This window comes from Scylla paramamosain, chromosome 4 (genome assembly GCF_035594125.1).
Source record: "Scylla paramamosain isolate STU-SP2022 chromosome 4, ASM3559412v1, whole genome shotgun sequence".
NCBI lineage: Eukaryota > Metazoa > Arthropoda > Malacostraca > Decapoda > Portunidae > Scylla > Scylla paramamosain.
Window position 1 is genome coordinate 28,156,726 of NC_087154.1, and position 17,516 is coordinate 28,174,241.

The 17,516-nt window shown below is 40.5% G+C and overlaps 1 protein-coding gene across 6 annotated transcripts in view; it reads left to right on the top strand.

The window, feature by feature from the left end:
- LOC135099942 (CD151 antigen-like) overlaps positions 1-17,516 on the top strand; it is a 203,833-nt gene extending 186,317 nt beyond the window's left edge. For 4 of the 6 annotated variants that reach the window (XM_064002673.1, XM_064002674.1, XM_064002671.1 and 1 more), the window contains 7 exons: positions 260-487; positions 668-742; positions 2,425-2,532; positions 9,955-10,140; positions 12,148-12,287; positions 14,591-14,650; positions 15,420-17,516. In XM_064002673.1, coding sequence (XP_063858743.1) covers positions 260-487; positions 668-742; positions 2,425-2,532; positions 9,955-10,140; positions 12,148-12,287; positions 14,591-14,650; positions 15,420-15,438 — 816 coding nt within the window. In that variant the 3' untranslated portion in view covers positions 15,439-17,516. The remainder of the gene's footprint in view (positions 1-259; positions 488-667; positions 743-2,424; positions 2,533-9,954; positions 10,141-12,147; positions 12,288-14,590; positions 14,651-15,419) is intronic. The other 2 variants (XM_064002675.1, XM_064002676.1) reach the window with 2 other exon arrangements.

Below are 17,516 nucleotides of genomic sequence, written 5' to 3' on the forward strand. Positions count from 1 at the left end.
CTTCTAAGTCAGAAGCTTCCCTCCTGTATGGTGTATTCTCCTTATCTCCATGAATTATTACCTACTTAGGCTTGGATTTATGCTACAGAGCCAGCTGAGATCGAGATCCTAGGGATCTCCATGTGCTGCCCATAATAACCAGTTCAGTGGGCAGCAAGTTTTCATTATTCCCAGATGCTTAGAAAGTTTGATAGATCTTAACTCGTTTTAGTGAACCTTATGGGTACGTCCAGTATGTAATGATAACTATTCTCTGCAGGCTGCTGGAGGTGCTGTGCTGGCTCTGAGCATCTGGCTGGCCGTGGATAACACCTCCTTTCTGCTGCTGACGCGGGTGAGCGACAATGAAAGCTTGCAGGAGTTCAACCACCCATCTGTCATGGAGCACGGCGCCTACGTGCTCATCGTGGCGGGCGGCCTCGTCTTCCTCATCGGATTCCTGGGTTGTTGTGGCGCCGCCATGGAGTCCAGGACGCTGCTGACACTGGTGAGTCTTCGAGAAAGTCTATCTTAAGTCCTGTTTGTCTCATAACTATGTTCAGATCCTAGAAAAAATGACTATATCCATATTATATCCTGATAAACAAATAGCTAGAGAAAGAAATTAGAACACGTTATGCTCTTACGATGGTTAGTCATTAATTCAATGTGTCAACCTCCCATGCAGTACGGCCTCATGATCATCATCATCTTCGTGTTGGAGGTGACTGCTGGCGCCCTGGCTGCTGTTTACAAGACAGAGGTGAGAGAACTTCTGGCACTGTTGTCGTTAATCGTAATGAGCCGTTTAACCATTAGAGATGTAACATTGAAGTTCATTAGCAAATTTCATTTACTTCTTTATGAAAACGTTCGTTGTATGAAAGTTAATGAGAGAATTTAGCTTAATATTGTGTGCATTGGATGTATCAGTTAATTGTCGGTAGGAAATCCACTCATTTTTAATTACATTCATTTGCGTTTCCCTTCTCACGCGAGGATAGGCGAAGGGGTGAGGGATGAGAGGGCGGTGGCGACCGTGTGCATGAAGAGTAATTAAGACTGATGAGAAATAGTGAGTCCATGAAGGTGTGATGAGATATGGGAGTGAATTAATTAAATGTCGAGTCAAGTTACAGGTGAAGCTCATTGAAGCAGATCAGAGGGCTGTTTGTTTTGATTAATAAGCTGCCTGGCGATCAAGTGTGGTGGAGTGTGGCAGTAGTGAAGGACGAGTGTAGCTCAAGTGCTCAGTGGGTGTGGTGGTGAAATTAGTTGACAGTGTGGTGGTGAAGTGAGTCTTATGAAAGGTGAAAAGTGAGTGTGGTGGTGAAGGGAAGTGTACGAGTAGTGGTGAAAGGTTAGGGTGATGATGATGGTGGTGAATGTGGTGATGGTGAACGAGTGAATATGATGGAGGATGATTGTGGTGATAAAAGGATTAAGTGGAATATGGTTGATAAAAAAATGAATGTGTTGGCGGAGGAGGCGTGGTGGAGGGAGTGTGGTGTTTAGTGGTGAGGGGTGAGTGGTAACGTGGTGGAGGGTACGGTGATGGAGTAGAGACAAGCGATATTACTCCAGTATTTCAAACTGAATGATTAATTTAATGTGCGTTGCCTTATCTCTCCAACCACAAAATACGTATATAGATGTGATTGTGTGGACTGGTCCTGCCTAACTGAATATTATTTTCAGGCGAAGTAAAAACTAATTATTCATTGGTTAGGGATTTAAAAGCATTATTTAATATGCAAATGTGACGAAAATAATGTATTTACACTTTTAGGGGATCAAGGACGGATGATAGATAATTAAAGAGTTTCATTAGAGCACTGAATATACAGAACAGTACACTTCCAAAATTTACATGTACATTTTTTAGACGTCTTTATATATATATATATATATATATATATATATATATATATATATATATATATATATATATATATATATATATATATATATATATATATATATATATATATATATATATATATATATATATATATATATATATATAAAGTATTCTTGAAATTTGACGCACATTATTTAATACTGTAACATATTTTTTTTATGATATCTTTCAAAATTTACATGAATAAATATGTATTTTTTATTTACCTTCCCGGAAATTTGAATGGATACACATTTTTCTCATTAAGTCTTAGTTACAATACATTAATCAATTAGAATACGTAATGCTATGCTATATGAATCCATGTTGTACATGTGTCGTCAGTAATCACCCCGGAAACCTACCTGAACTTCATTTTCTTTCATTAATTTTGAAATACACACATTAATTAGAGTTCGTAATGAGATATGTTTGTTAATATGTGTTTACTTCCGTGTGTGTGTGTGTGTGTGTGTGTGTGTGTGTGTGTGTGTGTGTGTGTGTGTGTGTGTGTGTGTGTGTGTGTGTGTGTATGTGTGGGGCAGGCAAAACAAGAGCTGCAGAACTTCCTGAAGCACACCCTCAAGAAGTACTACTCGACTCCTGACCAAGCCAACTCCGTCACCGTCGCCTGGAACGCCGTCATGTCCGAGGTACGTGCATTACTCAATTACTCCCGTCCATAAGGAAAGTCTTGACTAGTAATTGAGCAACTTGCACTCATTTCCACTTTATTTTATGTCCTCCCTCTGTCTCAAGCCCGCCAATCCGCTGACAGTCTTGTAAGAAAACCTGATAACTGATCTGAGGACTTAAGACTGGCGGAAAAGGTAAACACGGTGGAAGTCTTGTTCAATAACCGAGTACCTTTCATTAATTTCTACTGTGTTTTATGGTTTCCATCTGCTGACAGTCTCAACAAAACTTGATACCTGGTAGATTTTCAACATATCAGAGGACTTACGATTGAAAAAGAATGTTAAACACACGGTGAATGAATCTAGTTTGGTGCGGTACAGTGCTACGTACCGATCATAAAAATGCACTATACACGCCTCGCATAACTCTTAAGATTACGACACGTGGACCTAACATTGATGCGGTGTTCTTGTGATTTTTTTTTTTTTCCGGCTTGCATTTTTCTTTGTGCGGTAAAAGATCAAAAGAAAGTGTTTACGCTCCAGACTTTTTTATTTATTTATTTTTTTATTTTTAACGAGCTCGACCTGGAGACGTTCTCTCTCTCTCTCTCTCTCTCTCTCTCTCTCTCTCTCTCTCTCTCTCTCTCTCTCTCTCTCTCTCTCTCTCTCTCTCTCTCTCTCTCTCTCTCTCTCTCTCTTTTATTATGTATCGAGGTTCAAAGTAAAGAAAATTGTTTGAGAGAGAGAGAGAGAGAGAGAGAGAGAGAGAGAGAGAGAGAGAGAGAGAGAGAGAGAGAGAGAGAGAGAGAGAGAGAGAGAGAGAGAGTTGCAAATTGTGAATATTAATTAGTTTATTTTTTACTATTAATTAATTGATTGAATAATTAGTTTATTTATTGGCTAATAGATGTATTGAACCTTTCATTTTAGTTAAGGATAAGGAGAAAGAAAAACATAAATTCCATTAAGAAGCAAAACTATTTCTTGCAAATTGCAAAGGAGCTATTCTTATTTTTAATTGTTGTTTCTGGTCAAGACCTTATTAGGTTTTTTGTTTCACTTCCTTTGATCTTTATTTCTCAAGGAAAATTTTTCCCTCTAGGTTTTTTTTCATTTTTTTTATGGCTATTCCGCGAGTTTTTTACATTTTTTCCATGATTTTTTATTTACTTTTATTTAATTTAATTTTATATTATTATTATTTTTTTTTTTCAAAGCGCAACTGATACAACCATTCTTAATTTTAAACATTTTACATATACCTTACTGGTGTCCTCCTTTATGCCACAAACACACTTATACTTTCCTCTCACTCCTTTCACTTTCACTCCATTTCTCGCACTATCACATCCTCCCTAATTTCCTCACCGGCCTCCCCTCCCATTGCTCTCCTTCCTGCCCCCTCATCTAGTCCCTCTGAGCCTCCTCATCTCCCCTTCCTCCTCCGCCGGGCCCGGACAGCCTCGGGCATAAATCCTAACTCGCAATAAAGGAAATCCCGGGACGTATATTTTTAGGGTCGTTGGAGTGAGGCGGCAAAATTTGTGGGTTTGTGTTTGCAGCGGCGGGGTGAGAGGAAGCGTTGCCGCGGCGATGCACTTTGGGTGACCTTTTTGATGACGCGGATTTAAGGGAAGAGTAAATTAATAAGATAGATGAATGGTTAAAAGGGGGAATAAATAGTTAATTGATTAAATGAATTGGCTACTCCGAACGTAGGTTTAAAGTTTAAAGAGAGAACTATATTATAAAGTTAGTCATCTTTTTATTGTCTAGTTTTGGATGGGTCAGTCACTAGTTTTTGTTTATTTATTTATTTATTTATTTTTTGTTTGTTTGGGGGAGGAGGGAGATAGGGGATGGCTTAAAGAGGGAAATATATTATATTACCATTTTTCACTCGCACTATGGGAAGAAATTAATGATTAAGGAAATTACCCTTCTTGTGAATCCGATTTTAGTGGTTGAGATAAATAATTAAAGAAATAAACTGTATTTTCAACATGGAAATAAGAAAAGAGATTGTAAAGGAAATGAACCCTCGTACACAAATGTGCTGAATCGTCTTAACTGTGGAATAAAAACAGTCCAAGATGAAAGGCTCCAGGAAAAGGAAAGAATGAAAAGAGGTGAGAGGAAGAGAATGTCAGTGAGCTTGATATATGAGGTGCCCGTGATGACGTGGTGACAGACATCTAGTGTTGTTCAGAGAGAGAGAGAGAGAGAGAGAGAGGAGAGAGAGAGAGAGAGAGAGAGAGAGAGAGAGAGAGAGAGAGAGAGAGAGAGAGAGAGAGGAGAGAGAGAGAGAGAATGTTATCAGCAGCAGGGAAACTTGAAGAAAATAAAAAAAAAGTGTTCGTAGTTTTGTTGAGGGAAATTGTTTACAGTGAATTCGTTTATTTGTTTATTTGTTTACTGTCCCACTTCCCTCGCGAACCCTGCCTGCGTCGTTTCTTCGTGTTTTCCTTGACACAGTAACTCCCGGTAATGGTTGCGTTACGGACGGCTGGCTGTGCTGTAAATCAAAACCATCAAACACTTTGACTCGTGAAAACGTGAGAGCTTTGACTTAACGATCGAACACCTGACCTCCTCCGTCTCAAACAGGTGATCGTGCCCCTCAGCCACGCGCCTGACATGAGCCTGGAAAGCTTTATTTGCCTCGTTTACCCTTTTTTTTCTTTTTTTACACTTCATCGCTCTCGCACATCACAGGTCTCGCCTCTCCGTCACGTTCCTCCCGTCTCTCTTTCATCACCGCCCTAGATCGTGAATACTCGTGCACTGTAAAGGAAAGGAACATAATGCTATCACCTGTTTTTTCTTCCTCCTCCTCCTCCTCCTCCTCCTCCTCCTCCTCTCTCTCTAACCTTGAAGCCTTTCCGTCTTTATTTAAGCGCAGTGCCTTCCTTGCCACTTTCGTCTTGCGCCCTCCAGTGCCGTAGAGTGTTAAAAGGAAGATGTATGTTACCCCAGCCACTTGCTTTCTTCTCCTCCTCCTCCGCCCTCTAACCTTGAATCTCTGCCACCTTTATTTATCTTAGTGCCTCTCTTGTCATCTTCGTCTTGCTTGCTCCAGCGCCATAGAGTGTTAGGGGAAGTTGTACATTATCCCGTATACCTTTTTATTTCTTTCTCTCTCTTCTCGTCCTTTCTCTCTACGTAACCTTGAAACCATACTGCCTTTATTCCAGGGCAGTTCATTGTCATCTTCATCGCGCGTGCTCCACTGCTATATATTGTTAATTAAAAGATGTCCAGTGTCTTGTTTTCATTTTCTCTCTCTCTCTCTCTCTCTCTCTCTCTCTCTCTCTCTCTCTCTCTCTCCTCTCTCTCTCTCTCTCTCTCTCTCTCCTCTCTCTCTCTCTCTCTCTCTCTCTCTCTCTCTTCCGCCCTATACTTGAATTCTATCTATTTTTATTCCATTAGAGTGCCTTGTCACCTTTATCTTGCTCCGGTGCCATTTCTTTCTCCCTTGTTTTGGAAGCCATCTCCCAACACAGTTTTGTTATACATTTATATCTTCGCTCCTCCATCGCTTTCAGATAAACTAACTACATCTAAAGTCGTTTGTATTCCCTGTTATTGGTCTGTACATTCTTCTGGTATTCTCCTCCTAGTTCAAATTTCCTTATTCCTCCTGCATCGTCAGTCTCCTTGTGTATATTTTCCTTCTATTTCACAGTCCTCAGTCCAATTCTTCCATGCACGTGGTTATTTATTTTCCATCTAAGTTTCATTCCACCTGAACACGTACCCAGGCTTCCTATTCTCTTTTCCATTGTTACAGCTTGATGCCTTTTCCCAGCTTTCATGTCCTGTCCTCTCGTCCTTAATTCCTCTATCTGCATCTCATTCCCTCTGCCTCGTGTGGACTCCTGAATTGCATCATCTCGTCTGAGCACCTTGGAGGAGGGATGGGGAGGGCGAGGCGTGTAGGGAAGGGGACGGAGAAGGATTTATGGCGGAAAGGATTTGAGTCGTGATTAGATCCTTGTGTTATCTCATTTTCTTTGTTTTGGCTGTAAGGGGATGTTCCGTATGTAAATGCTTCTGAATAGTTTTGTAGATACATTTAATTGCGTAGCTGAAGGTGATGCGTGCTGTTCTTCTGTATTGTTTCAGGATAAAGGTACGTAAGGGAAGAGTGACTGAAGATTTAATGTAAGAAATAAATCGTTGAAAGATTACAGTAAGAGCCATTATTTGCGAGGAAAGGCTGACTTTTGTAGATTTCACTTGAGAAGTAAATCGTTCAAAAAAGAATAAAGAACAAACTAATGCAAGGAAAGAGTGTCGTACAGATACAGCTTCAGAAATAAATCGTCCAAAAATGAAAACAAATAAATGAGAGGAGCGAGTGAGACTTGTAGATTTAACATGAGACGTAAGTCGTTCGGAAGAGATAAAAGTAAAATAAGTAAATAAATAAATAAATAAATAAATCAAAATAAAATACATGCGAGGAAAGATGTGTAGTTTTAACTTCAGCAAATACAGTGTTCAGAAGTTCAAAAAGAAAAGAAAACATACCTGCAAGGAAACACTAACTTGTTTTATATTTAAGGAATAAATAGTTTCAGTAAGAACAACAAAATCTTAGAGAGATTAAACGGATTGTGTATGCAAGGCTTAAGAATTAATACTCAACAAAGCCCTATGCATAAAAAGTTGCTGCGGGTATCAACTGAAACTTCTCTTCTCAGATATTTATTACAAGAGGAACTCACAAAACAAAAGGTTATCCCTGTACGAGTAACAATTCTGAGACACAAAGGCGTTCCGTTCATTCTCCACTATAATAATTACACGTAAAAATCTGAATATTCATAAGATCTTCAAAAAGTCATTCACCTCCCGTTTTCCTTATTACTCGTACCGCTCAGAAGGGGGAACTTGATACTTGACGGAGAAAATCGCAAAAGGCTCACGTAAATGATGCCGAAGTGGGAGTTACCTGAGTTTGCTGAGATCGGCGCTGGGACACGTGAACCAAGCAAGGCGATCGAGTCTATGCTGATGCTCTTTTTTTTTTTTTCTTTTTTCTCTTTTTCCTTTGTCAGCAGTATCCTCGGTGACCTTCATCTCCTCCTCGTCTTCCTCCTCCTTCTCCTCCTCTGTGTCATTTCATCGTACCTTCTGTACTCCCAAGGTAAACCAGTCTCTCTCTCTCTCTCTCTCTCTCTCTCTCTCTCTCTCTCTCTCTCTCTTCTCTCTCCTCTCTCTCTCTCTCTCTCTCTCTCTCTCTCTCTCTCTCTCTCTCTCTCTCTCTCTCTCTCTCTCTCTGTCTCTCAGCTTTTTCTACATTAATATACATGTGTGTGTGTGTGTGTGTGTGTGTGTGTGTGTGTGTGTGTGTGTGTGTGTGGGTGTACTCGTAGGTGGAATACGTAATGTCAGTTTAAAAAAAAATATTTAACATATTTTTGTCCGTAATGTCGTAAATATCAAACATACATGACTAATTACGCCTCAGAGAACCTAGAAAAATCATAAAAGTAAAGTTTCTTGTTCTGAAATTCAAAAATGCTTGAAGACTACAGAACAAAATGCGAATGGGATTAAAAAGAGAGAAAAAAAAGACGAGAGAATGTTATTTGTGGAAACACATAGACCCTTTTTCCTCCGAGACCAAAATCGGACACCAGTATTTTTCTTCCACCAAATTTTCTTTTCTCTATTTTCTCAGTATCCAATCAAAACCACCCGATGCCTAAAAAGAATTTTCATCATATTCATATTTCCTCAACACTTAATTTCATTTGAACTCCATGCTTTTCTCTCGATTTTCTTCTCTTAACTTTTTTTTACCTGTTGCTCTTCTTCTATATTAGTTTTCCTTCCGATCCTTTGTCCTTCCCTCCCATATTTGCTCCGTCTCCTTCCTTGTAATGCAGCAAAACTTCACTTTTGTCTGCGCCAGGAAAGCCTTCCTTCAATATTCGCCTTACCATCCATCTCATCTTACAAATCCATCTTCTTTCTAAGGTTTCCGTTTTCTGATTTCCTTCCTGACGTCTTCTTCCTCCCCTTCATCCTCGTCCTCCTGATTTCTCTCCAGTGTTCTTGCTGCAACTCAACATTTCTCTCGTCCCTTTTATTCTTTTCCCTTCCTCCTCTTTCCCTCCCTTTTCCGTTTCATGCTGAGTTCCTTTGGCAGGGCAGGTGTCCCAGGTCTTTGTGTCTTTGTGGATGTACACAACATTTCGAGAAGGAGACTGAATCTGGAACCTGGACGTCAATTTGCTGAGGGTGAGAGAGAAATAGAAAGCGGCGGCGGTTTTGTTGGGATGGAATTCTGTAAGAAAATGTGAGCGGAATTGATCAGAGAGAGAGAAAGAGAGAGAGAGAGAGAGAGAGAGAGAGAGAGAGAGAGAGAGGGGAGGGAGAGAGAGAGAATGTTTTCTTAGACAGTGAAAAGCACGAATGGTTACCTTGTGTGTTTTGTCCCCATCTCGCTCCAGTCGTGTGCTGCGGGAGGTGGTCTCCGATACGCTGTTTGGTCGCCAGGTTGGCAGGATGTCCCTCGGCAATGTGACCGCCTTTCCTTGTCTGTTTTCTTTGGGTCCATGGATGGCGGAGGATATTGTGGAAAGAAACTCAGAGCGCTTCGTCAGTAGAGCTGCTTAATGGAGTCTTGCCCTTCGTTGTGTGTGTGTGTGTGTGTGTGTGTGTGTGTGTGTGTGTGTGTGTTCAACGATGTAGGTATGAATGTAAAACTCAAGATACGTAACGAGGGTTGTAATAGTCATTTGGTAAAGTTTCCAAATTCTTCGTTTGTGCAGGAAGTTGATATTAATGCACTTGATCGTCAATGCAAGAAGATAAAGGCTTATAATTTATCAATATCATCGTTACAGCTACAGCCCCTGACGTTATTCCCTGAACTATTAGTAAGATTTTTTTCTTTATTTCTGTGTTTTGTGTTATGTACTAACGACGCACAGACCACAGCCTGACGACAGATGGCAGAGAGGGTTCTGCCAAATAGTACTGATACAATACCGCAAATATTATAGATTTTTGGAGGAAAAAATGTATTTACCATAAACAACATTTTATGTATTCATGTTTAAATTTCAGATTGGTACCTCGTTTTCTCAGTAAGAGTTGGTGTTTATCTATTTTAATCTCTTTGTGTCTGATTGTCTAGTGTATTGACCTAAATAATTATCCCTGGAGCCCTTTTAAAGGGCATATTTTTTTTTTTTTTATGTCTCGTTAATGATTCTAAAGAGGAGTTTTATTAAGTCACACGTTTCATTTCGAGTTGTGAGGCGTCCCTGCCAAGAGCACGCCCTACCAAAGAATGTTTTGTTATTGTTAGTTTCTCTTTAATAAACTCACGTTAGGAACATTGGCAGCAAAGAATAATTGAACGTCAGCAGTATCATCAGTGTTGATCACATTACTTACAGCTCTCCCCTCCCACAGCTCCAATGCTGCGGCGTGAACAACTACACAGACTTCGAGCAAGCGACGCTGTGGCAGGCCAACAAGTCGAGCAACGCCCTGGTCCCCGAGGCGTGCTGCAAGCTGGAGGGTGACCCGAGGAATTTTGTGCCGAAGGACGCGTCTTGTCCTTCTCGCCCCAGCGATGAAAACTCGTACTACCTCACAGTGCGTATCCTTACAGTCTTTGTGTGTGTGTGTGTGTGTGTGTGTGTGTGTGTGTGTGTGTGTGTGTGTGTGTGTGTGTGTGTGTGTGTGCGCGCGCGCGCTTGCGTGCGTGCGTGCGTGCGTGCGTGCGTGCGTGCGTGCGTGCGTGAGTGAGCGTGCGTGCGCGCACTGGCTGGCCCGGGCACTTGTAGGCTAGGCAGTGTATGCAAGGAATTCGGTGTATATGTTACGCATTTTAAACCTCATTTATCTGTTTTCTTTATCTATGTGTGTACTTAAGCAAATATTTGCTTATATATATATATATATATATATATATATATATATATATATATATATATATATATATATATATATATATATATATATATATATATATATATATATATATATATATATATATATACGAGTATGTATATATGTTACTTTTTCCCGCATGGTAATTTTTCACCACTCATTAAGAAATACATTTATTTGAGCCAATGGTGACAGCACGTGCGCCACAGATTTGCAGAAAATACGTCTGTATGTGTCTTTTTTCATTCATTCAGTAGATATCAGTGTAGTAATATTATATATATATATATATATATATATATATATATATATATATATATATATATATATATATATATATATATATATATATATATATATATATATATATATATATATATATATATATATATATATATATATATATATATACTGTGTATGCGTGTTGTTTTCCCAAAATGTCACGGAGGTTGTGTTGTTGATACTCCGTGCACGACGCCTGACTTTTTTTTTTTTTTTCAATTATTAATTCAAACGCTCCAAATTTCCCCTCGGCAACAAAGCCCAGCCAGAGTCTATTCAAGCTGAGGCGGGCTGGCGGGGACAAATCAATCGCTGTAATCTAAAATATTGGTTTCTTAAATATCCGTTCTGACCGTCGCCGGGAGACCACATGGTTCGCTATGCTTTAATAAAGACTCCACAACACACTTTGACCTGCCACGATGGTTAAAACGGCTGACTGGCGCATCCTCCCGCCGGTAACTGGAATACTGTTTACTTAAACTCGAAATGTTGGTGTTCCTGTCAGTTTTCAGTGTAAGACGTCACCTACTATGAGTTTCTCTTTCCTCAAACTGCCTCTCCTGGCTCTTCCAAGTCATGTTCTCACGCCGCCCTTCCTCCGAGCACCACTGTATCACTGCAACCCACACCCGGCACTCTAGTACTGATTGCCACCACTGAGGTTCACCTGAACACCTGGTTATCTCGATTGACTGTGTGTTACTTCCCCGTGTAGTCCTCAATAAACCTTATGTTATTTCTATAGGCCCCATGTTATCCTCATAGGCCCCCTTGTTTTCCCATTAGGCCTCATGTTAATCTCATAGGCCTCGTGTTATCCTCATACATCCCGTGTTATCCTCATAGATCTTTTTTCACTCGCATATGTCCCATGTTATCTCCAAAGTCTTGTGTTGCCCCAAACGTCCCCATGTTAACCCCATGGATTCCTTATCACCCCTTTTAGTTCCTTTGTCAATCTTATAGACCCCGTTTTACTCCCATATACTCCATTTAATCCCTGGAGGCCCGTGTTGTCCTGTTAATTATGTGATAACCCTCGCCTCCCACCCCACCCCCATCTGACACCCGTGTTGGCGCCGCGATGCCCTCGTGGATCCCTTGTTGCTCCTAGCGGCAGAAGTGGCCCAAGTTTCGAGGATCAGCAGATTTAGGAGCTTGATGGCTCTCTCTTTGTCATCTCTTCACATCACTTTTATAGTTATCACGCTGCTTCTTTACTTGTGGTGTTATTGATGTTTCCTCTAAACGCTCTAAGGCCTGTTGCCACCCACTCCCGGGGAGGACTGCACTAACCTGTACACATTTGATTTTGCAGCTCAGATAATGAGATGATGTGTGTGTGTGTAATATATATATATATATTTTCTCTCTCTTTCTCATTGTTAACTTTTATCTAACGCTGGGACGGCGATGTTCTTGCAGGGGTGCCTCAGCAGGTTACATGAGAACACCTTCTACTACCTGACTCCTATGTTGTCTGTCGCCATCTGTCTGGGGACGCTCCAGCTTATCCTCATCACGCTCTCGTTTTACATGTGTAGAGCCATTAGCAAGGCTCTCAAGTAAGGGCGAGCATCTTGGGATGCATGAGTTTCCCGACTCTGTATGCTTCTCGTGTCATACGAAGCGCTAACTGCATGAGCATTACCTTCCACCCGGTTTCCTGTACGACATTGCATGGTCGAGTACATCTTATCGTTGTGAATCCAACTGCATCTTAATGTTTATGCACCTTATATGTCCTTCATCCACCGCTCGTGTTTATTTTTTTCCCTTCCCTTCCTCTCTCACTTCTCCCGTTGGCCTTGGTTCTGCATCAAATTACCAGCCGAGTAACTTTTTTCTCCTAACTTTCCCAACTAAAACACACCATAATTCACCAAAATTTTCCCATAATTTTACCTTTATTTTCGCCATAAAAAGCTGTTCCGTAATGCTGATGCTGAACTTCTCCCTCTGTTTTGCTGCTGCAGAGTTTGTGGGACGTGTATCCATCCAGAGCATCATTTGCAAACGTAAACCCGGAACGTGTCGTAAACTTGTGTGTGTGTGTGTGTGTGTGTGTGTGTGTGTGTGTGTGTGTGTATGTATGTATGTATGTATGTATGTATGTATGTATGCGCGCGCACGGTCCCTTTGATCGGCATGAAAAGTGATTCGGTATACCCGTTTTGTTTGTTTGCTAATATTAGACATAAACTTTGTGAAGCAAGCTTACCTACCCATAAAAAAAAAAATAATAATAATAATACAAAGATATGGCCAAATGCACGCTGCGACGAACACACCTTGTCACACACACACACACACACACACACACACACACACACACACACACACACACACACACACACACACACACACACACACACACACACACACACACACACACACACGGCCATAATGCACCAATTCTGCCTCACATCCACGTCGCTTAGGAGGAATAACATAACAGTGACAATGGGGAGAACGAGGGAGTGAGAGTACGTGCCTCCCTCTCTCCTTTCATCCCTCCCTCAATCTCCCTTCCTTGTGCGTCCTGCCTGCCGCCGCCCTCCGCGCCAGACGGCAGGCACGAGGCGGCGCATGCATGTTAAGGAGAAACGTTATTGGTGTTTGTTTTCCCTTAAAGCTTCTGTATGTGCCGCATCGCAGTGGACAGTTTCGGGACACTGACTCACTGCCTCAAGGACATTATGATTCTGTGCCTACAAGCTTTATATTTATTTGTATTTTCAGTTTTAGATCTAGAGTTTTTTTTTTTATGTCAGTCAGCATCAGTATTTATTGTTATGATTTTTTTTTTTAGATTAGTCTTTTTTAGTTGCTTTTTGTTGTGTGAATGTTTTAATTAGTATGTAATCTATTCATTTTGTTGGAGACTGAAGAAATTCATGATAATCGACTCATTTGGCGGCATCTGACATCTATACAAGCTTTGTTTATGCCCATCATTGAGGTGATTAACAGAAGGAGGCTGCTTTGAGTGTTTCAAGATGTCTGTCATCTATTAAAAGGATTTGCATCACATGAAGATCAGCCACCTCAGCTAAAATTAGGATCGGTTTGGTAAAGTTATGTTGGATTTTGTTTTTATTTATTTGTCTATCTATTTATCTATCTATCTATTTTATTTATCTATCTATTTTATTTATCTACCTGTCTACTTATCTGTCTATCTATTTATCTATCAATCTATATATATATATATATATATATATATATATATATATATATATATATATATATATATATATATATATATATATATATATATATATATATATATATATATCCGGGTTTATGTCTGTATGTCTGCCCATCTATTTTCTTATCCGTCTATATATTTGTTTGCGCATCTATCTTTATATTTATCAGTAGGACAGCCTGACTCATCCTGTAGTTGGGATGGTTGACCTTCATGTAAATCAAAACTAGCTATTTCAAAAATTCATACACGGAAGTTTAATTCTCTGAGTCGCTATTACAAGATGATGTACAGTTATCCCAAGTAGTAAGATTGCAAAATCCAGTGAAGGCTGTATCTACGAATTGAGTAGGAATTTAAACTTACATGAGGACAAATGGAAAGCTCCGCATGGACAGGAAGTACTGGAGATGCTAAAGACGGACGTAGTTGCCTGATAGTGCAGCTACGCTTGATTTTTTATTATTTACCTGATATTTTATAGAATCTGACTCCATTCCTTTGGGTAACTGTACATGATGCCGCCAGTTGGTGTCGATAATTAACTTTTACAAGCTTTTCTGATTTTTGTTTCTTTTGAGTAGTCAGTCAGTCTTCTCCTAGACATTAAAGTAGCAGCAAGGGTAGTCAGTGCTCACAGGGTTCTTGTAATATCAGGTCTGTGCAGTGTGATGAGGATGGCCAACCCATGGACATGGTTTTCTGGAAGTCACCTAGGTCAGTATGATGAATAATGAAAGTTGGGCCCAGGATCAAAAGAATACATGATTCTTTCTCTCTCTCTCTCTCTCTCTCTCTCTCTCTCTCTCTCTCTCTCTCTCTCTCTCTCTCTCTCTCTCTCTCTCTCGGTATGGTAAATTCTCTTGATCCTGATTCATTCACAGGCCGGGAACCAGACAGTGGTCTTCCCCACCATTTAACCTGCCTTCAGTTGCTGCTGTTCACTATTGGATGCTCGTCATATAGCCTGTCAGATTTTTTTTGGATCAGCATGCTACATAAGTGCAAAGCAATATATAATGATTGGGTAGATCACAGTTGGAGGCCAGCGGTCCAACCTTCCCGATTCTTCATACCGACCTTCATATCGATGTTTCAGCTCCATAGTGATGCAGAAAGAATGCATTGCACGCGTGTCACAGGTGTACTACTGTGTTGCCGCGAAAGTAGAGTCAAACACGTCGTTACTCTGTGTAATATTTGTCTAACGAAGGATCAATGTTCAGTATGCAGTGTAATCTTAATGATGTTATCCTTGCTTCAGTGTGCATTGAAAGTATACTGTACTATGAAACATAAAATAAGTGATTAAATGCTGTTGTGTAATCCTGTCATCAAGTAACAAGCTGCATCATCATGTATTTTCATTAATGTTACCAAGATAGTTAATGATCTCCTTGTACTTACCATTTTGACCCGAAGAGAACTGAACGCTTCCTCCGCCTCACTGTTGGGCCCTTGATTCATGCCGCGTCTCCTCCCACAGGGTTGCTACGGTAGACTGATGCTGTGGATCGAGGACCACGCCAACGTGCTCATGGGGATCGGGATCGGGGTGGGCGTCACTCAGTTGCTGGGACTCTGTTTTGCCTGTTGCCTGTGTTCCGTGTTGGGGCGCAAGGTCAAGTGACGCCAGGAGCAGCAGCAGCAGCAGGACCAAGAGCTCCACACCTACAAGCAGCACCAACATCCCTCAAGCCCGCAACGACTAGAAAAGTGAATGAGTCGTGGTGTCACTATAAGGAAACAAAAGCAAATATAACTGTAATGTTATATTGACCACAACTTTAATGTAACTGAAATCATATCAACTGAGTAGGAGAATATTAATTAATTAATGGGGTACACGTAAATTGTATTAGAAGTTTTTTATTATGATTTGCTCCCCCAGTACACATTTTTTACACAGCCCATGAGATATAATGGAATTGGTGACTCGTATTGGTAAATGCATTAATGGTGTTCGTATGTTCAATCTGCCTGACACACCAACACGTCAGCAAACCTACGTACATATCTGAGAAATGAGTGATACGGTCGCTTGACGCGCGGCAGTCCACACCGGCGAGCGCTCCTTTGTTTTTACTCGTGTTGTGTTATGTCGTGTTTTTTTTTCAGTCACTTTTGTATCTCAGTAAGTTTACTTTTTCCTTTATCTCACTGTCAAAGAAATTGTTATAATTATTTAGTTGTACGTAATTATTACAAGATTTGATTCGTTCCTATTACTTTGTGTAGGTTAAAAAGACACTCATGCTATCACAGTAGTAGTTTTTCCACAACTTCATAGTCTTCACCGAGGCCTGGCGTCTCCTTGATTGCCTGTCGCGGAGCAGATGAACGAGTAGTCCCGGCCTCCCGTCGTGCTCCGCGACACAGCACCACCATCCTCTCTCCCTCTTTTGGACCGCCACCAAGCTCGTTAACGGTACAGCAGACTTCCAGCCAAACAAATCGTAACATTGTGACATTGTCATTTTTTAACAAAGCTGATCTGACATTCTATATATGTGTGTATATGTGGCTCTTTGATGTCTTTGATTAAGAAGAAATGACTTGTAAATAGTTATTCAATATAGCTTTATGGGACTATAATTTTTCTTATAAAATGATAACATATTTTGACAACTTCTATGTAAATAAGCAAACTACAAACTACTGCATCTTGGAGGAACGGTGTTTACATGCCATGTCTCTCAGTTGCCAGAGGAATATCTGTATGCCCTTACATGCTGCATTTATGATATCTCATCGTGTCCTACCTCTTGTATGCCGAGATGTTGATGTCCTGTGTTGTCATTTGTTGGGGCGTGAAACAAGTCGGAAGTGTCTGAGAGGCATTCAGGAGCTGACGTGTCTGGGAGGTGACCATGTGAAGGCTATGCTGTTGGTGCTGAGCGTCACTGTTGTGTGCCACCCCTAAAGTTAATGTTAGTTGTTGAAATAGTGATCATGTCCTCCTTCTCTGAACGGGACAGGAAGTTGGACGAATTAGAGACGTGAAAACTTGACAATGTTGACAAAGATACTCCTCAATCTGGCTCTGAGGCTAAAGGAAGCCTGCGGTGTTTTACCGACCACAGGTAAATTGTATATTCATAAGATAATGGTATATATTGAAAAGAAATAGCGTAAGAAATATTTTTGAGAGTATTTGAATATATTATGATTAACATTGTTACAATAAATATTCTATATGTGATAAAGTATCGTAGTGTAGCATGAAAATTCTTTTAGCATAGGTCAATAATAATTTGTATATTCCTCTTAAACGTAATTCAAATGAACATTAGAGTGAACGTCTGTGATGGAACATTTCACATTGCACTGATGATAAATTTTTCCGCTAAATGTCACCTAAAGAAGCCGATTCCCTTGACTGAGCGGAAGGCACATGGATTGACTGACTGGGGAGTGTGTATCATGCTGAACAGTGGTAGAGGTCGCTTTCTCGCTTGCTCCCCTCACATCCACTAACCTCCTCGTCCCACTCTCTCTCTCTCTCTCTCTCTCTCTCTCTCTCTCTCTCTCTCTCTCTCTCTCTCTCTCTCTCTCTCTCTCTCTCTCTCTCTCTCTCTCTCTC